The 21,337-nt window shown below is 39.3% G+C and overlaps 1 protein-coding gene across 1 annotated transcript in view; it reads right to left on the bottom strand.

Moving 5' to 3' along the window:
* ITPRID1 (ITPR interacting domain containing 1) overlaps nucleotides 1-20,991 on the bottom strand; it is a 207,274-nt gene extending 186,283 nt beyond the window's left edge. Inside the window, exon 1 of the mRNA XM_047095237.1 lies at nucleotides 20,807-20,991. Coding sequence (XP_046951193.1) covers nucleotides 20,807-20,991 — 185 coding nt within the window. The remainder of the gene's footprint in view (nucleotides 1-20,806) is intronic.
* Nucleotides 20,992-21,337: the final 346 nt, after the last annotated feature.

Below are 21,337 nucleotides of genomic sequence, written 5' to 3'. Positions count from 1 at the left end.
GCCCCAGGTAGTGGGCTGGCATTCAGGGAAGAGCTCCAAGCCTACTGGGGACCTGGCAACGTGGGCCCAGAAAAGAGGCACAACTCCCACCTGGAGGAGGAGCCATGGGGAAAGGTTATTGCACTTGGAAGACTGCCACCTGGAAGGGGCACAACCCCCAAGGGTCATCCCTACCATAGCAGATACCAGCTCTACAGGTAGCAAGACCAATTTCAAGCCTCACCGAATGGTGGCCCTGAGGTTTTTGCTCTATTTTCTGCCTTGGCTATGAAATAGCACTAAGCTTTGTTCCAGAGATGGGTGCAAAGTTGTAGACAAAACTCTAAACATCATAGAATAACATTGTGGATAAAATCATATGCCCTGGTGCTAGACAGGAGTGAGTCTAAGCTTTGCCACTTTCTAATGAATGGCTTCTAATTTGTCCTGAAGACTCTCCAAAGTCCTTGGCCTTGCATTTGGCCATGATCAGATAGCAGTGATCATAATGAGTGGGCGAGCTAATATCACTATTATTACTAGGATATTCCGGTCATGAGGCTGGGGATGAAGACGATGAACACGATGATGAAGATATTAAGGGAAGAGACCGAGGGAGGGGAACAGGATGAGATTGCCCCTGGTGATGGAAAAAGAGGCAAATTTAATCCATTTTTTAAATCAAATAAAATGAACCCCCCAAAGAGGCAATTATACTTAATTTGTAATGGGACACAGCTAGTTCATCTTGTACAAACCACCTCTCCCGGACACAGGACTCTCATGTTTCTAAATTAGTTTATGGGGCACATTTCTTCCCACAACCGTTTAAAGACCTGCTTAGCTAGGATACGATAAAAGCCCACATCAGACTCTGTGCACTCAAGAAACAGAATTTAAAACACAAGTAGCAAGAGTTTAAATAACAGAGCTGACAGCAGAGAGTTACATTCCCACACCTTTGGCAGTGTGCACAGATCTTTGACATTTCACCAAAGCTAAATGTTCCATCTCTAGAACCTGACTCGTTCTTTACTATTTTTATTGTGTTGCGGCTTAAAAAAAAAAAAAAAAATTGCCAATTAAGTTAAACTAAACTGTCGCACAATCAGCTTCTATAATTACCAGCAATGCTTTATGATAGGTTCAAGCAAACAGAGGGTTTGATTTTTTTTTTTTTTTGCCAGAGTTGTAGTTTCTTTTTGTAGAAACAATTATCATGGCAGTGCTTCCCAGCAAAGGGAACACATAGCCCGAAGCCATCACATATTTCATTTTCAGTCCCGCAGTTTTAGAGTCCTTGCTTTTCCCAGTGACTATTCAGTGGGAGGAAAAGACAACCGAAGGCTCTGGGTAAAGCATGATGTCTCACAAAGCAGGCAGCGAGACCACCAGGACAAAAAAGAACACTGACCCTATTCTGGTGCTGCCGGCTTCTGAACATGCACATTCATCCACCGGATAGATTAATGACAGGTTGAGGTCCGGTAGCACAACAAAATTCATTCACTCTCTCCAGCAACAGATGTCACAGTGCATAAGGGTACAAATCTAAAGTTACATTTATTGACATTAGCAATGAATGGCAAAGGCCTGTGATAACTAGTCCGTAGATAACACGGGAATGTGTCGGGTTTAAACTCCTGTTCCATCACCTGCTGGTTGAACAAGTAATCAGCCTCTGTTTTCTCACATGTAAAATGGGGTTACCAGTGGCATTTAGTTCACAGACCTGTTTTGCAGATAAGCTAATGGGTTAACTCACTTATTCGACAAATACTTATTGAGTAGCTACTGTGCGTCAGATACTGTTCTAGATGCTGGGGATACGACCATGAGCAAAACAAAACAAGACAAAACAAAAAAACAGGCCAAATGAGCTGAGGGGAATATTCACTAACACAGTGCTTAGCACCTAATAAGCACATGAAAAATGTGAGCTGTGGGTATTATTTTATTTTTACATCTGGCTTTTGTTTTTGTTCTTGTTAGCTATTATATTTTATATGCACAATGGTAAGATATTTTATTTTCCCCACATCACACATGGGAAAACCGAAGTTCACAGAGCACAATTAATTTGTACAAGGTCACATAATTAATATGTTAGAGAGTCAAGTTTCAAACCTAAGTTTATGGTCTATGTTCTTCTTAAACTCAGGGTACCATGTGATTTTTAAACAGTCTAGGGTCTAAGCTTCTCAGCTGGGATCGGCCATGGATTCAGCTTCTCCCTTGCCTCTTAGATCCTGGTATGATGGAATGATCTTAATTCTTCATTATACACAGTGATCAAGAGCTAAATGTTGTGAGCATGATCCTTTCCCTGGAGAGGGAATAAGGACGGTAGAAGTGAAGAAAAGGTAAGATTCAGGTAATCATAAGAAGACCATTTCTACAATTAAAGTGATTAGACTTTGGTAAGGGCTACAGTATGGGCTAACATAATCAGTGGTGAATTTCTCACCTTTGAAATGTTCAGGTAGAAGCCAAAAAGCACTTGAAGGAGAACGTAGCCCAGGGAATTTACGTGTCTGTTAGGGTGTTGGTCCAGATTGCCTATTTCCCAAATCTGGCCAATCTGAAGAATCTTTCAAAGACCTTGATAAAAATACAGATAGATTCTCTAGGCTTCATCCCAGAGTTTTAGAATATCTGGGGGTATTTAGTATTTAGCTCAGAGAACTGTCTTGAAGATTAGATCAGCCAATAATATATTTACTTATTTATTTAACAAATATTTCTTGAGCAGTTACTATGTGCCAGGCTCTGTCCTGGGAGCTGGGGATATAGCAATGAACAAAACAAACAGTCCTTCGCTCTTGTTAAAGAGCCTAGAGGAAAATGCCTGGCATAGAGCTCAGCATATACTAAGCATGTGATAGATAAAAGCTATGATTTTTAGAATAGAATTATTTTCTTGGACAGACTTATGAGTCATCCCTGGTCTTCTAATGTAGCCTGTCCTGATATTCTGAACTGAAGGATCAGCTCTGAGGTGTAACCCTTTCAGGTCTTAGGAATGGTATCTTGCAAAGACACTCTACCAGCATTTCTTAACTGGCTGATTAGTGAATATACCACCAATGTTTATTCACCTGAACCGCTGAGTTGTAGAAAAGCTGAAGATAAAAGCATGAACTGGCAGCTTTCTGGAAGTGCCACAATCTTCTTCTAGATGGTAGACTCCGAGAGGGGAGGCTCCACCTCTATTTCTGCTCTGTCCCCATAGTTTCTAGGACAGCACTTTGTACAAAACTGGTTATCAGAGAAGTTTGTTTAGAGAATGGGTAAATAAATTATGGGAATGCTGTCTAACTTGCCTGATCATAAGGTTCATTCAGAGGCACTTAAAGTACTGATTCTCATTACCTACCCCAGGCCTACTAAGTAAGAATTTCAAGGTGAAAAGTCTCTGGGAATCAGTACCTTTAACAGCCTGCCTCCCCAAGGGGCCCTGATGTCGGGAAAGTTAGGGATACACTATTGTAGGCTAACCTTCCCTGGCTTGGCTAGACCTGAGGCTTTCTTCGATGCAGGCTCAGAACACTCTCAAATGGGTGGACCATGAGGGACACTGGTCTGGAAATCAGTTCCCATGCTTAGTTTTCCCCAGTTCATTTCTGAAACCACCATCTGTGTGGAGACCAGGGGTAGCAGTGGCTCATGCTGAATTAGGCACGTGAGCTTGCTCACCTTGCTTCTGTCTCTTCCTCCCCTGTGCTAAGCACCTAGTTTAGAAGAATTTCCAAACAGGCCTCCTAAATGCTCATTTTAAGGAAGGGAGAGAAGCAATAAGAAATGTACCTCCCCCCCCCTTCCTTTTCTTTTCTTTTTTATTTTGCTTGCTAAAATCAAAACCTGCATTTTCTTCTTCTCCCACTGATTAGAATCTCAGCATTCCACTAAGACAATCTCCAAAAAAGGAAAAGCAAATGAGCAGGGCTGTTTCTGAGGATATGAAATACTTTACAATTAAATAAGGTACGGTCGGGCTCGGGGCTGATCACCGGTGATGGGTAGGTTTCTGTGAGGCTGCAAATGAATTCAGCGCGGGACAGCGTTCCAAATGGCTCCTACAAGCTTTCCCTTTATTATTTTTATTTGGTTATGTGCTGACTCTCATCCAGAATTGCACTTAATGCCCTAGTCTGAAGTTGTTGAAATGGCCCCCCATGGCATAGTGTGACAGGGAAAGGATATTGCCTTTGGAAGCTGCTAATGGTCCATGAAAAGGAAACAGCAGCAAACAGGAAAGCGGTGCTCCAAAATAATGTCAGATAAAAATATTCACATCTTCACTTTCATGTCCATTTACTGAGAGAGAGGCGTGATCACAGGGAAGGCAAGGATTTCCAAACCAGGCAAAGGTAAAAAGAATGCAGGCATCCAAGGTTAAAAATATACCCACATTCACACGTATTTTTCTACGGTTTGTAATTAAAAGACAGAATTTACATTTGGAAGCCTAATTGAGCTCCAGACTCTGAACACAGAAGGGAAAGAGTTCTGGGGCTACAGTGGTACGAATGGTGGTCAGCTGTGGGCAGGGTCCTTAACTCACTTATCTAACCGGGCTGCATGGGCACTTACCATGTGTCAGACCATGTGCTAGGAGCTAGGGATGTGGAAGTAAGTAAGGCAGGTCTCCGCCCAGGAGGAACCCTCTGTTGGCAGGGGAGAGACACAACGCACATGTTATGGTAACATGACAAGTAGAACAATGTCGGAGGAGCCCAGGAGCATTCAGAATTCAAGGCAGAGCTGGCACTGGAGATTGTATGTTGCCAAGAATAGGTGAAGAGAGGTGTTGGGCAGGAGGAGTGGGGAGTGGTAAGAATGTTCTAGGCAGAGGGAAAGTTAGGTGCAAAGACACAGCATGGATAAGGGGTTGATGAGTTGGGAGAACTTTGAGATACTCAGTGTGGAAGAAACAAGAGGTGTTCATGGGAAGAAGGTCCAGGTAAGGTTAAGAGGGGGTAGGGGGAGATGGGCAGCAGAGAGACTCTGAGAGACTGGGTCAGACACCATATAAGTCTGACTGGCTCCTGGTAACCAATAAACCCCTCATGAATGACAAGGGCCCCCACATACTCTCCTCTTGATCTTAGGGAGTGTTGGGCTTTCAGTGTCTTGAGTGAGAATATGAGAGAAAGCATCTATTGCCTTTTGGCCTCTCGAACTTGACCCCTATTATATTTGCCTCCCACCAAAACTCTCAAAGGAAAGGTGGAGACACATTCCAGCCAGAAGAAATCCCTTACTAGAAGAGCATAAGAAGTAATGAACATCATTATTTGAAACTCAGTTATGTGGCAATTTTATCCATCCAGAACAACTGACATATATTAAATGCTTAACATGTACCAGATTCTACTGTAAGTGTTTTTTAATGTCTTTTTTTTTATTAAATCCCTCCAGCCAAACTATGGAAGAAGTACTCTTTTTTTCTTGTTGTATAGGTTGAGGAAACTAAGTCACAGAGAAGTTATAAGCCCAGACCTCATAGCTAGTCCATCTGGCCTAAAGGACTCCAGAACATGGCCTTCACTTAGCCAGAATAGAAGAGAGAAATGAATGGTAAAGAAGCATAAAAATACTCTGAGCAGCTGAGATAAATTAGTACATATTTAGGCTAATAAATACAATTCATTCGTGTAGATCCCTTCCCTCCTCTCCCTCTCACCACCTCCACATGTGATTTATATGATTTATATATGGGATGTAGTATAGTTATTTTCATAAGAGTTACAGAGGCATTTTGGCATCAATTCATAAATGCCATCATTTATTAAAGATTAATGGGTAGAGAGCTGGAAGACCTGAATCTTAGTCTTAGTTCTGCTACTAATTAACTGTATAATTTGGTCAAACCAATTGCTTTCCTTTTCTGGATTCAGATTCCCCACCTGTGAAGTACATCGGAGTGAGCGGCTACTGAGGTTTTGTGGAAGTTTAGTCAAGGAGAAAGATGTTAGTCAAGACAGAAGCCCAAGGCCACTAACCAGTGGCCCCATGTCTATGCCCTTTAGATAATCACAAATCATATATTTTCTTTCTCCCTTTAGTCATAGACCATAGTTGAGATGATTCAATGTACATACTTAAGAAGACTCAAAAATTTATTGGCTGATTATTTGAAAATGCTCTTATGGATATGATAGACTTATTCCATGTTACTTTTGCATGAGACTAACTAATATGAACCAATCTAAACTTGTACTGTCCAATATGATAGCCACTAGCCACATGCATCTATGAGCACTTGAAATGTGCTTAGTTTAAATTAAGATGGCCTCTTACGTGGATCCTGAGAAACTTAACAGAAGACCATGGGGGAGGGGAAGGAAAAACAAAAGTTAGAGAGGGAGGGAGCCAAACCATAAGAGACTCTTAAAAACTGAGAATAAACTGAGGGTTGATGGGGGATGGGAGGGAGGGAAAAGTGGGGGTGATGGGCATTGAAGAGGGCACCTGTTGGAAGGAGCACTGGGTGTGGAAACCAATTTGACAATAAATTTCATATTAAATAAATAAATAAGTAAATAAATATGGCCTGAAAATGTCAATACACACCAGAGTTTAAAGATTTAATAAGAAAAAAGACGGTAAAGTATCTCAACAATTTCAGACTTTCCAGTTCTGAAGAAACAACAATACACACTCAGTGAATCAATAAACAGAAGTCACTGAAGGGCGGTATACACAGGTATTCATGCGCACACAGTTTAGAGGGTTGAAAACATAAAAGCCTTTATGGTCTTCAGTGGGTGAGCATATAAAAATGACGTCAAATTAAATATAAATGTGCATTCTACTGACCTAGTGTCTTACTTAGTCTGCCCATGGTCTCATAACAAAGCTCCATAGACTGGGTGGCTTAAACAATGGAAATTTGTTTCTCACAGTTCTGGAAGCTGGAGGTCCAAGATCAAGGTGCTGACCAATTCCCTTCCTGAAAGGGCTTGCTTTCTAGTTTGCAGTTGGCCAGGTTCTTGCTACATCTTCACATGACCTTTCTTCTGTACACACACACACACACACACACACACACACACACACACGTGTGCAAATACACACACATACACACACCCATAAACACACAGAGATCTTCCTCTTTTGTAGAGGCAGCATTCCCAGTGGGTTAGGACCCTGCCTTTACGTCCTCATTTACCTTTAATTACCTTCCAAAGACCCATCTCTAATTATGATCACATTGTGGGTTAGGGCGTCAGTCTGAATTTGAGGGGGAAACAATTCAGTCTGTAACACTCAGTTTGGCTGTCCTTTGTTGAAAAATGTAGGATAATTTACTTTGTAGCTCTCTATATTCCATGTTGCCCAGAAATAAAGGATTTAATTTTCCAGTGTAAACATAACTTGGCAGTTTCAATCTTGAGCATTTTTTCGTCTTCTCTTCTTCCCAGTACAACAACAACAATAATAAAATAATAATAATAACATTTAGGAGGAAAAATATTACCTTAAGAGACAGCCATGTTTACTGTGTAGTGATTTCCCAACAGAAATTAATTCCAAGCAAATTTACATTCTACATTTAAAGAAGGTATAAATAATTCATATTTTCATATCATCAGCACTGTGCATTCCCTACACCAGGGTACCTGTAATTTTTTCAGTTTATCTGTTCTAAATTTTGGTTCCATAGCTCATTATCACATTGTTTGTGCTTCTGTTCCAAGGTGGTAATTTAATAGTCTTCCATAGAATTATGTTCAATTAAAATGTTTTCAGTTTTAACATTCAAAACCTTTTTAGTTTTTAATTTAATTGCTGTAACTTCGTTTTTATGTATCATTGACATAGCTTATTTGCTCACTGCACTCACACAAATACCAAACCTTCCAAGCAAATGAATTTTTTGACAGCTACAGGTGTTCCTCAGCTCCTTCTCCCTCTGTACCACGTGACTCGTTCCTGCCAGCCTCGTAGAAGGAACTGATTCAGCAACATTTTCTGTCTAACATCTTCAGCATTTTGATTCCATGGTCTCTTTAGTGGGCTGCATAGTGTAGAAATCTGAATTGAATTTTTTTAACTCCTGTTGCTTTTCTGAAAAGCCCAAGTATCCTATTTATATTGCAGTGCTACATTCAGCATCAGTCTGCATGTTACATATTCATGGCATATATCTAGATGGATTTACAAGCAGGAACCCAGGGAAATCCAAGCTGTAAATTGCAGCAACCACACTGATTTCTTCACAAAAGTTTACAAATTGTAGGTTGTGGTTCTTGTCAGGGAAGCTGTCTTAAAGCTGCAAAAGCATTCCATCTACTATCTACAATACTTTCACTTGAGAGAGGATATGACGTGCCTCAAGTTATAAAAGAAAAACAAAGTCGAGTGGGATATAAAAGATAAGATGTAGAATTTTAAGTCAAATTTCACTTATTGCACCTAAGAAATGATGAAAATTTTAATACTATCCATAGTGATCTGTCAAATAACTGTGGCAAAAGTAATACAATGATAACTCAGGGAAGCAAAACATATCACATACCTGCTCTTTGGAGACTGGCAAAGTCACTGGACTCTGAAGTCTCCAAGATCACAAGATAAGTGACACCTGCAGAGAAGATTTGCTGACCCAGGATTTCTATGATTATGCCTAAGAGCCCACTAATCACCACTAATCCTCTCAATTTTTGTCCATCCTTATTGATGGGTAAATATGAATGATGAAAATGGAGGTCTGATGTGTGGTAGGACAATTCTAGGCCAGCTGAAAGTCAAAGGAGGAATGTGATGGGGCTGTGGCCCCATGACTGGAGAAGATACACTTTACCTGTTTCCTGAAGTTAACCAAACCCACAGTACTGGGTTTCTTGACATCCCCACACACCTTGTTACTAATGTAGTGATTTCCTAGACTCCTTGCTGCAATTGCTTGAGGAAGGATGAGTCCTTCCCTCTGGAATCCCTGGGTCAGGTTGCTCACAGGTACTAAAGAAGCCTTTTGGTTCTTCCTAAGTTGCCATCTTACTTGAAAGTATCAAGAGCTCACAATTTGTGTGGGTATAAATATAGACCTTTGAAAATATGGGGGTGGGTGGGCTTAAAACACTGTAATAATTCCATTTTCTTAATCCAAAAAGGAAAATGACTGTAATTAGGCTGAGTTGTCTGCCAAGTTTCAGCCTGGAGGGACTATTTTGGCCAAGATATAAACCCCTGAGAATAGAGGCTCATAATGGACGCATCAAATCACACTTAACTATGGCAGAACAAGTAGCTGCTTTGTAATGCAATCACTCAATGATCATGCCTTATGTTAGCATTTTAATTAAAATAAAGAATACTTCCTCCTTTTTACTGTCTACCACCCTCTTCTTAGATATTATTACCCTATAAGACACTTAGGTTAGCAAAAAAAAATCTGCAAAGTACAAAAGTAGAAATGAAACATCACCTTCATCATGCTCCTACTTAAATTTAGATACCTTCATCAAGGCAGACTGGGAGGCAAAAAAAAAAAAAAAAAATAGGTAAGATGAGCCTCAAGAAAAACCCAGGGTTTGGTGTGTACATGTCTCAGTCTATGTAGTGGGAATCTTGAATTCACTGGGGATATAGAGAATTTCATTTTTAGGGAAGTTGAGTGTAGTTTAATTAATTATAGCTGCAGAGCACTAACCGGAACCTTAATGACTTGGGAGAATGAATTCAGCTCCCAATGAGCCTAACCTCCTCTCAGGGAAAATTTACACAGAGGGAAAATCAAAATGATTATTAAATGAAATTACTCAATGTAGTCAGAAACTCAATGCAGCTACACCACAATTTTCATATCCCATACAACAGAGACCTCCAAAGCAAAGAGCAAAGTGGCACCTGGTTTACAGTTCTAAGCACAGCTTAGATGAAAGCTCATAATAGCAGCAAAGCTTAGCCTGAAAGGTAATCACATCTTGGTATCTAGGGGAAATCGACATGTGCAAGGAGCAGGGTATTATTCAAAATATTTATCATCCAGGCATGAGCATAAACCAACCATGACAGAGGCTGGTCATGAACAAACTCTAATAGGCATCGTGGAAGGTACTGACTAAACATCAGCCTCAGTTATACAGAAGGTGGAATGGGGTTGAAAGGAATCTACCCAGGCTTCGTGAAGGAGACTTTATGAAACCATATGAGACCATGAGCAAAGAGGAAGGAGAAAGATGCTCACATGTCTCTCCAAATCTATCCCCTGTCCTGGTGATATGAATACTGCATCTGTGAAAGACTGAGGCATCCACTCCTCTTCTGAGCTGTTGAAATACTCTGAAAAGAGGCTGGAAGATGACCCTATGATCTCTTCCCTATCTCAGCCTTCCCACATCCAGACAGGGGATGAAAATTCCAGAAAACACCAAGACAGAAAAAGGATCTGGAGGAAGGCTGATGGTGGCACAGTGCATTCTGAGAGATGTCTCTCAGAACAAAACACTTTAGCCAGAGACACAAGCAAGAAGAAATCCAGAAATAGCACTTTTGAAAAAAGAGATACAAGTTGAGAAACTCACTGGTTTTAAAATCTATTACAGAACTCTAGAAATCAAGACAGAATGGTAATGTAATAACAATAGACATATAGACATGTTCCATAATAATGGAATAAAATTGAGAATCCAGAAAGGAACCCTCACATTTATGGTCAATTATTTTCAACAAAGGTACAAGACAATTTAATGAGGAAAGATTAGTCCTTTCAGCAAGTGGTGCAGGAACAATTGGATATCCACATGCAAGGGAATGAATTTGGACCCCTTCCCCATACCATACACAAAAATGAACTCAAATGGGTCATAAACCATACCACCTCATGCCAGTCAGAGTGGCTAAAATGAACAAATCAGGAGACTATAGATACTGGAGAGGATGTGGAGAAATGGGAACACTCTTGCACTGTTGGTGGGAATGCAAACTAGTGCAACCCCTCTGGAAAACAGGTGGAGGTTCCTCAAAAAATTAAAAATAGATCTACCCTAATGACCCAGCAATAGCACTGCTAGGAATTTACCCAAGGGATACAGGAGTGCTGATGCCTAGGGGCACTTGCACCCCCATGTTTACAGCAGCAATTTCAACAATAGCCAAATTATGGAAAGAGCCTAAATGTCCATCAACTGATGAAGGGATAAAGAAATTGTGGCTTTTATACACAATGGAAGACTACTTGGCAATGAGAAAGAATGAAATCTGGCCTTTTGTAGCAATGTGGATGGAACTGGAGAGTGTTATGCTAAGTGAAATAAGTCCTACTAGATACCATATGTTTTCACTCTTATGTGGATGCTGAGAAACTTAACAGAAGACCATGGGGGCGGGGAAGGGGAAAAAAAAGTTAGAGAGGGAGGGAGTCAAACCATAAGAGACTCTTACAAACTGAGAATAAACTGAGGGTTGATGGGGATTGGGAGGGAGGGGGAGGGTGGGTGATGGGCATTGAGGAGGGCACCTGGGTGTTGTATGGGAACCAATTTGATAATAAATTTCATATTAAAAAAACAAATGGGTCATAAACCACAATGTAAGGGCTAAAACTATAAAACTCTTAGAAGAAAACATAAAAGTACATCATTGGCACGTTAGGTTAGTCGATGGTTTCTTAGTTTCAACACCAAATGCTTAAGTGACAAAGCAAAAAAGACAAAGTGGGCTTCATCAAAACTAGGAATTTTTGTGCATCAAATGCCACCAGCAACAAACTGAAAAAACACCCCATAGAATGGGATAAAATATCTTTGATTATATATCTGACAAGATACTTGTATCCAGAATATATGTACCATATAGAACTCTTACAACTCAACAATGAAAAGACAAATAACCAAATCAAAAATGGATAGTCTCTGAATAGACATTTCTCCAAAGAAGAGATATAAATGTCCAATAAACACACAAAGAGATACTCAACATTGCTAGTCATCAGGGAAATGCAATGTAAAACCACAATGAGATACCACTTCATACTTGCCAAGATGGTTATAATAAAAAAGACCGACAATAGCAAGAGTTTTGACAACAGTGTGGAGGAATTGGAACTCTCTTCTTCAGCTAGTGAGAATGTGAAATTGGTGCAGCCACTCTGCAAAACAGTGTGATTCTTTCTCAAAAAGTTAAACATAGAGTTATTCTAATACCCAGTAACTCCACTCCTAGCTATGTATATTCCTAATAGAAGTGAAAACATATTCACACAAAGCTTGCGCATGAAGGTTCATAATAGCCTCAAAGTGGAACACAAGTCAAATAATCCACCGATGGTATGGTAATTGTAGAGAACAGATAAATAAAATGTCATACACCCAGACAATGGGATACTATTCAGCAACAAAATGAAATACTTATACATGGTACAACATGGATGAAACTTGAAATATTGTGCTAAGTGAAAGAAGTCAGTCACAAAAAGCCATGTATTGTATAATTCCCTTCTCGTGAAATTTCTAGAATCAGAAAATCCATAGAGACAGAAGGTAGATTAGTGGTTTCCAGGTTTTGGGAAGAGGGGAGGAACGAAGACTGATGCTAACGTGAATGGCATTTCTTCTGAGGTCATGGACATGTTCTAAAATAGCTGGTAGCAACGGATGCACAGTTGCATGAATATGCTAAAAATCACTACACTATACACTTTAAATGCATGAATTTTATGCTATGTAAGCTATGTCTCGATAAAACTTTAAAAATAAATATAAGGTTTAAAGTGGGAAAGTTAATGATTCAAGGCAAAGCTGGGTTTTTACATGTGAAAACATAGAACTATAGCTTCAGATACATACGAGATTTTTAAATGTACTGTTTAAAAAATATTAATTGATGACACATTTCAACTAAACCAGGAAGAGGTCGAAAAAGGGGAATGTGCAAGACTGTTGCCTATGCAATATTGAATTCCCCTTTCTAATTTACTAGCAGAACCCCAACTGTGTTCAAGTTGGCAATGTGCCCATCTAAAAGCCACAAGTCTCCCTGGGAGTGAGGTGTATATGGGAGGTGGCTGGGCAGGCATAGGTCTGGTCAATGAGATGTATAGAGTGTTCTGGGTGTTTCTTTGAAGGTATTATTCTTCTTTGAAGGTATTGCTCTCCTGACATGTGGACAGTCTTCCTTTCTTCCTATGGCAATTCCCTCATATCTGCTGCACCTAATGCAGTCGTCTTGTTAGCAAGAGAAAAAAAGACCACATCCCAAGGATGGCATAAAAAAACCTGAGTAGCCAGTGGCAGGGTGATGCTGCTATACCAATTCTGGTTTCTCTACCGTTAGACTTTTTGTTACACAAAGGAACACCAATAGCCATCTTGGTTAAGCAACCATTATTTAAGTTTTCTGTTACATACTGTTGAGTTCAATCTCTACCCAACAAAGGTTATGAAAGAGTGAGTTTAAATATTTGCAACGAGTTAAGTTAGAAATTAAGCCTAAAGAACATTTAAAAATCTAGCTAAGAAATGATAATATCAAATATTATCCTCCAAAGAGAAAAAATATAAAGGAAGAACTAACAATGTAATTCATTTTTGTGTATTTCCTTTTAAAGCCATGAACATTTTCTAAAATAGATTGTGGTGATACGTGCACAGCTCTGTGAATATGCTAAAAACCAGTAAACTGAATAGTACAGAATACTATGTTCTGGATCTAAATCTCAAATATTCATATAGGTCAGGTAGTACGAGTGTGATAAAGTCTAACAAAAGGGAAAGTTAGGAATTAATAATTACTTCTTTCAAATAATAGGATATTGAAGATATAATTCAATTTTTTAATCTTATAAGAAAAACATAGGTTAAAAACCTTTTTCAACAAACATTAACTGCTAGCAGAAATTTTAGAAGAGGAAAAAGTAAAGAAATTATCTTCTGTATAATACTAAAAGATAAAAAAGGGTAGACGTGTAATGAGAGGATTAAAATCAATTATAATAATAAATCTAAAAGTTACATTTCAGATTAGGTAAAAAAAATCGTAATTTTTATTTCCAATAGACATATTACAGCAGACAAGAGTTAGTTGGTTAATTAACCAGATATTTCCAACTCATTCTTCCTCTTCATCTTCTGCTATAGATTTTAGAATAGATAAGTACTTTCCAGCCTCCCTTGCAGCTGGGGGTGGTCACGTGATACAATTCTAGTCAATGATATGGAAGTATGGGGTGTCTGGGAAAGTTTTAGCTTTTCAGGTGAAAGGAACCAACATAGCTGGTACCATTCTTATCCTTTTGTCTTGGCTTGGAAATTGTTGTGATGTCTAGAGCTTCAGTAGCCATCTTGCAACCATGAGGCAACAAAATTATGTGCTGAAAATGGATGGCATTTTGAAAAGAACCTATGACCTTACAGGTCTTAAAATGCAAAACAAAACAAAATAGAAGAGAAAAAAACGCTATACTTATTTGTTTAAGCTATGATTAGTTTTGATTTCTGACTTATGGTAAAAGCTTTCTTTTCTGATATTTACAATATACATAAAGTAAAATGACAGTAAAAGATTTAAATTAATGGATTGTGTGAGAACAAGCAATAGCATTAACACAAAGAGAACATGTTCCGGGGCACCTGGGTGGCTCAGTCAGTTGAGCCACCGATTCGGCTCAGGTCACGATCTCACGGTTTGTGAGTTCGAGCCCCGTGTCGGGCTCTGTGCAGACAGCTCAGAGCCTGGAGCCTGCTTCGGATTCTGTGTCTCCCTCTCTCTCTGCCCCTCCCCTGTTCATGCTCTGTCTCTCTCTGTCTCAGCAATAAATAAACATAAAAAAAAAAGAGAACATCTTCTTATGTTAATACGATACAACGAAAGAAAAAGTTTGAACACAGGCCCCTAGTACTGATAAAGAACCAATGTTACAAATAGTAGTAATAAAACAATGAGTAAAAGTAAAATCTAAATGATTATTGAAATATGGAAAACAATTGAAATCAATGGAAACATATCTTATAGAAACTTAATAGGAGTAGCATTTTTTTTAAAACCTCCATCTAAATAAAACAAATAATAAGGTTCATATAATTAATAAATTAATGCAAATAGTGTTTCTATGCTAAGACCAATGAAATAGGTAATTCTAACATGGGTAAAAAGTATTTAAAAAAACACAGATATTCAATATTCACAATTAGAATAGAGAGTATAGACAAGAGAATGTAACAACTGTAAGTGAATATCAGCTATAACTCACTGAAACTAAATCTGAAAATGTAGATAAAATTAATAATTTCCAGGAAAATGTAAATTACTGAAATGTAACCAAAGAAAAAAATCTGAATATATTGATAATCACAAACAAAATTGAACATATATTCCAAGAATCACTTAGTCCTAATGATTTTATGGGGCACTGTAGATCCTATTAAAAAACAGATAAATTGTATAGATACCAAGAGATGAATATTCCACAAATGATATTAGTAAAATAGCAAAGCCTTGATACTAAAACATAGTTTTAAAATAAGTTACACAGCACTGATGGTAAATGTCACTTGCTAATATGGAAACCAAAAAACCTAATTAAAACAACAAATATAAGAGTATATACACCATGGCCAAGAAATAGTTCATCCAGAAACTGAAGAATGATTTAATATTTTGAAATTAATGTAATCCATGGTAATACTAGCCAACCCCCCCCCAAAAGGGGTGGGGGCTATAATCATTTTGGAAAATGCTATATATATGTATACGTACAATTCTGTTTCAAAAATGAAAAACATATAACAATAAAAGAAATCCATACATAAATGGGATAAAGGAGAGCACTTGCTGTGCATGGCAAATCTCTAGAGTATGAATGGCAAATGTTTTTCTCCGCCTTTGCTCACTCCTACCAGTTGGCAGTAGCTGTGGGGTGGCTGTCTGGGTAGAGGTGTGATGTGTTAACGGCCTCCATGTTCTGCAGAAAGAGTTCTGAGACTGAGTACCAGTTTCTCCCATATCAGTCAGGGCTGAGGAGAGAGGCAGCACATATTTCACGAATTCCATGAAATCAAGAATAAGGGTAGAATGTTCATTTTCATGTAATTGTTTAACCTTTTCTGAAAGTTCTAGCAAATACAATATAACAGTTGTTGGAAAGAAGGGGAAAATGTTAACCATTATTTCTAATGACGCCCCTTCACTTAAGTTACATCAGGATCATGTTAAGTGAAGACTGGCATTACCACAGTTCATATGGCAGGGGGAGGTCATGAAAATGAACCTGAGTGGTGAATCAGCCACATAGCAGCAGGGAGCAGGCCACAGATAACATACAAAAGAGGGAGCCTACCCTATCCTTTCTCTACTTCAGCACCAGTCTGGCCCCAAAGTATCTCTACTGGAGTATATTTCCAAAGAAATGCTGACTTAAGAAGCATGAGGAACCCAAAAAATAAAGAGGCAGTTTATTGTTATAAGAAGAACAAGAGCCCAGCAAGGCAGGAGTCCTGGATTCTGGCACTGCCTTTTCTATATAGAACTGAGAATATCAGCTGAGTTTCCTGGTCATGACCTACAAAGTAAGGAATCTTTACAAAAAAACTCGATAACCCACCATGTTTTCCACTATGTAATCACATCCTTCACTGGCAAAAATAAATGCACTTTCTAGTGAACTGAATCCAGAAGCTGCTCATGCCAAAGGTCATCACATTATTATTTTTATAATCACATCATCTTTCTGAAAATCAAAGTGGGAGAACAATCTTCCTCTCTGATTTTGCTAAAGACTTTTCATGTAGTCTGTGCTAAAATGTGTTGAACACTGGGTTATTATCTGAATGGAGTTCTGTTTGGCAACTGGTTTAATCAACTGTTTCACAATGTGTCATACATTTATGCCAGTTAATTTGGGTGTCTGACAACGGGAAATTTACTTTTAAAGGCTGTGATCATTGTATGAGTGGCATCAGCCTTTCAACTCCTAAATTAAGTATTATGAATTTGAACAATAATGCCCCGCCTGCCTATAAAGGAGTAAATAAATAGATAAATAAATATCCTTAGTGTTTCAGGAAGAAAGGAATGAAATAAATGTCTTTCCCTCATCAGTACCTCTAAATTACTACATCATAATCACGAGGCAGGATTTTCACAATCATTTTGGATGTGTCACATTTAGTAATTATTCTATAACTTACTTTCAAATGCATTCCTACACTCACTGCATGCACAAGGTGATTTTTAACACCACTCATTCTGTTTCTGTAAGAATTTCCAAAGACACCCTTGAGAAGACTTGGAATAAAGTAAAGCTAAGGAATAATAATATTTCTAGCTGACTTCAAGTGATACTTTATTGTGTTGGAGTCGATGCTCTAAATGTAAAGAGTGGTTAAGAATGCAGACTTGGGAACCAAAATTCAGCCCTGTGTCTTCTGGTTCTCATCTGCCAAGTGACGGATGTAGCAGGTCTCACACATAGTCATTATGAATAAGGTAATACACACAGAGTTTAGAATAGTGCCTCACCCACAAATGTAAGCAGCTCGTTTTAAGTGGGTGATCTCATTTCATTCTCAAAACAGCTCTAGAACGTAGCCATGAGCTTCTTCCTTTCACAGATGAGGAAAAGTTAAAGGCTAAGGGGGCACCAGAGGCTACACAGGACTCAGGATAAAGAGGTGAACCCCCATTCTATTCTTCTTTCAGGCCTCACCTCTATTTACAGCCATTGTGTGAGGGAGCGAGGGTCAGAACAGAAGCATTAATGTCCTGTGGAACCTCAAATATGAGAACGCTGTTACCCGATTTCACCCCAATCTTAAATTCCTTTAACTCTCTAAATTTCTTTAACTTTTCCTCAAAAGTCTTATTTGGAAGGTTTTTTAAAAATTTTTAATGTTTATTTATTTTTGAGACAGAGAGAGAGAAACAGGGAGAGAGACAGAATCTGAAGCAGGCTCCAGGCTCTGAGACCGATGTGGGGCTCGAATTCACTGACCACAAGATCATGACCTGAGCTGAAGTCGGATGCTTAACCGGCTGAACCACCTGGGCTCCCCTGAAAGTTGTTAAATTTTATAATTCTCCTCTAAAACAATAACAAGGTTTTCAATTCTTCCAAAGTTGGAAACTCAAAAACAGAGAGAATCCTTTAGGGTAAGATAATAAAGACAATCATCTTATACAGCTTATAGGCAGCAAATAGCTTTTAGACAAATATATATATATATTTATAAGGTGAATTACACATACATATATATTTTACTGCTGGATTCCATGACTTGAAGTAGGCAGGAGGATGCAGCTTTGGAATGCATTTAGTAAGGCATTTAGGCAAAAGAGAAGGTAATAAGTATCTTACTCATTATTTATCACTTGGATCCCCTGAAGCAATAAAAAAAAAAAAAAAGTCAAGGCACTGAGCTGGCATGTTGGTGTTCCATGAGAATTCCAAGTGTTTGTGAAAAGAAAATAAAGATCCTACATTAGACAGATGGTGAGCATCTATACATTCCAAATATGAAATCAGTATGACCCTCAAAATGAAGGTCAGTATTAATGGAAAAAATGTGGTTAAGAGCTAAATGTGCTCCTGAACTGAAAAGTTCGGAAGGTATAAATGATTTGGAAGAAAAGAGATGCACGGTCTGGAAGAGTAGGAGGAAGAAATGGTTCTGTTCTTCTGCCCACCCCTTATATCTACCATTCCTCTTCTTCAAAGGACTGCTTGTCTTGCATCCCTTTTTAGGTCCGTTGAAGGGGCAGGTGAGGGCAGAGCTTTGGCAGCTCATGGACTGCCCACCAAGATGGCCGCCTCTGCAGCACTACCACCTGCCAGAGACAAAGAAAAGTGCCCAGATCTGTCATGATGGAGACATTCTTCTCTTGGCCTCTATTTTAGCATCACCGTTGCTGGGGGCCTCTATTCACCTCTCTGGATCGCCCACAGTCTCAATATCCTGCTTAGCCTCTCTCTTACTTCAGTTCTACTCCAAGGAGGAGGGGTCCCAGATCACTAAAAATGATCCCATCTTCTGCACTTTGAACATATATTTGTGTATCCCTCTGCCCCACAATTTCGTTCCTCATGTTACTGTGCTACAGAGCAGAGAGGGCACTGATCCAACAGGATTGACACAGTCTGAAATCATTCATGAAGCTTTTCATGAATTTTCGGAACATAGGAAAATAAATGAGGTTATGAGCTCAAACTATGTATACAGGCCAGACTGATTTAGTATTGCTGTGTTCTGCTTTATTGTTTCCATTCTGCTTCACAGCCAACAGCCACCCCTCACCCCTATAACAAACTCTCTTGTCCAAACCATCTCCTTTGAGGGCAGTATGAGATACCACAATAGAGGAAAGCGTGACAGAACCTCCCATGGTGTAGAAAAATAACCAGAAACAAACTCTTGAGTCAGTGTCAGTTGTTACTTTGTTTGAAAAGCAATCCTGTTTTAACAGAACGGAACATAACCATTGTTTAAGAGTTACATTTGAAAACACTTAAAAGGTCAAATGTTTCACCTTCTGGAGTGAAACACAGTACCCTGGCTCATTATAACTGCTCAAAGAATGGTTGCCCAATGTCTAAATAATGGATATTCCAAAAGATGCCGCATGACCTTTAGAATGTTTCCATCCCATCATTACACCATGACTTGTATCCATCATGTCTTCTGAGGAAGACTGTGAAATTGATGTGACTTCAAATGTTGTAATGAAGGCATTTATTTACATGTGAGAGTCCCTCCCTCTCTCCCTTTCTTCCTTCCTTCCTCTTGTTACTTTCTTTCTCTCATTCTTCATTCATGTGTTATTATATTAATTTTTATTTAATTTTTCAATGTTTATTTATTTTTGAGAGAGAGAGAGAGAGAGAGAGGGAGAGGGAAACACAGAATTCGAAGCAGGCTCCAGGCTCTGAACTGTCAGCTCACAGCCTGACTTGGGGCTCGAACTCACAGACCATGAGATCATAACCTGAGCCGAAGTTGGATGCTTAACGGACTGAACCACCCAGGGGCCCCTTATATTAATTTTCAATGAATAAAAAGATGCTAATTTAGAAATATAATATGTACCTAATCTCACTATGGATTTGAATACAAGAACTCCCAGTTTTGTTTTGTTTTGTTTTTTTTAATGTTCCTTTTGACTGTCATTATAGTTACACCAAATTTCACCGTCCTGGTAAAGACATTGCTAAAGTCATCATTTGGCATTAGAAAACACCAAGGATGTCTTTCTAAAAAATAAATATATTCAACATTTTAACTTAGAAAAATTTAATTTAAAGTAAAAATTTTAAAAAGCACTTTGGGAAACAGGATGAAAAAGAAAATATGAGCTGGGATGACTTTTAAGCCTCCATCCACAGGGTACAGAAGTGAATGGTGGATACCCAAGTCTGCTCGCACTGACGCTGTTCTATTGGCAGAGCCATAACTACGATAGCAAATAGCAGGTGGTTAAGTACAGTTAAAGGAAAAAGCAAGCATTGTAGAGAAAACCAAGAATATTTGGATAGATTTAGGGCACAGGTAAGAAGAGGGGGGTGAGGAAAAGATACTGACCAAAAAGTGAGAAAATGTGAAAGCTCTCTTCCATATTCTACACCCTACCAAGGTTGAGCGAAACCCAGCTAATAACAAATCCAAATACATGACATGCGGTTAATCATATTCTAAGGAAGACAGAAATGATAGCCAGGCACACGTAAAGAGGGAAAAACAGATGGCAAGCCCTCTGGAGAGGAACTAGAACATTCCTCTGAAATGTGGAATGGAGAGATCCACGAGGTATCACTCAGGACGTGAAGGTAGCCCAGGTTCACGTAGCCAGACCAGCCTGCTGAGAGCACATTTTTCTCTGGCTCAACCTTCACCTAGTGCTTGGTGGAAATTTGAGCATGGCCTCAAGCACCTGGACAGTGGTTTCTGGGATGGGTCCTTCCAGCAAATGCATCTGTCCTACGTGTTTCCTCCTGCTCCGGTTGCTGTGGTACATCTTCTGAGGATGGGACCCGGAGCTCCTGAAGGATGCGGTCCCTCGTCTCCCGCAGCCTGTCATCACGCCCACAACTCCAGCCAACACTGAGCTTGTATGTGGACAGTGCCTACCTCTCCACGTGCCACGCCTGATACCTGTGCTACCATATGGTGGTGCTGACTTCTGCTCACAGCTTTTTAAAGCCCTCATTCCTCTCTGTGCTTGATCTTTATTACACTGCTCTTCCTGAGATTAGGCAGAAGTCATGAGACTGGGGCTACAGGACAGTCTGCATGATGGATACCACCAGAATCCCCCATATTGCTACACAAGGACCTCAAACGGACCCCAAATATCTCTTCTCCTTTGGTATAAATTCCTTCCTGGGAGGGCCTCTGTACAGACCTTTCTGAGCAAGCCTCTGAAT

Source organism: Lynx rufus, unplaced genomic scaffold, assembly GCF_022079265.1.
Source record: "Lynx rufus isolate CCGP_SWC_20201006 ecotype Redwood Valley unplaced genomic scaffold, mLynRuf1.p SCAF_4, whole genome shotgun sequence".
Classification (NCBI taxonomy): Eukaryota; Metazoa; Chordata; class Mammalia; order Carnivora; family Felidae; genus Lynx; species Lynx rufus.
The sequence above is the reverse complement of the archived record's forward strand: the minus strand, read 5'-3'. Positions and strand labels throughout refer to the sequence as shown.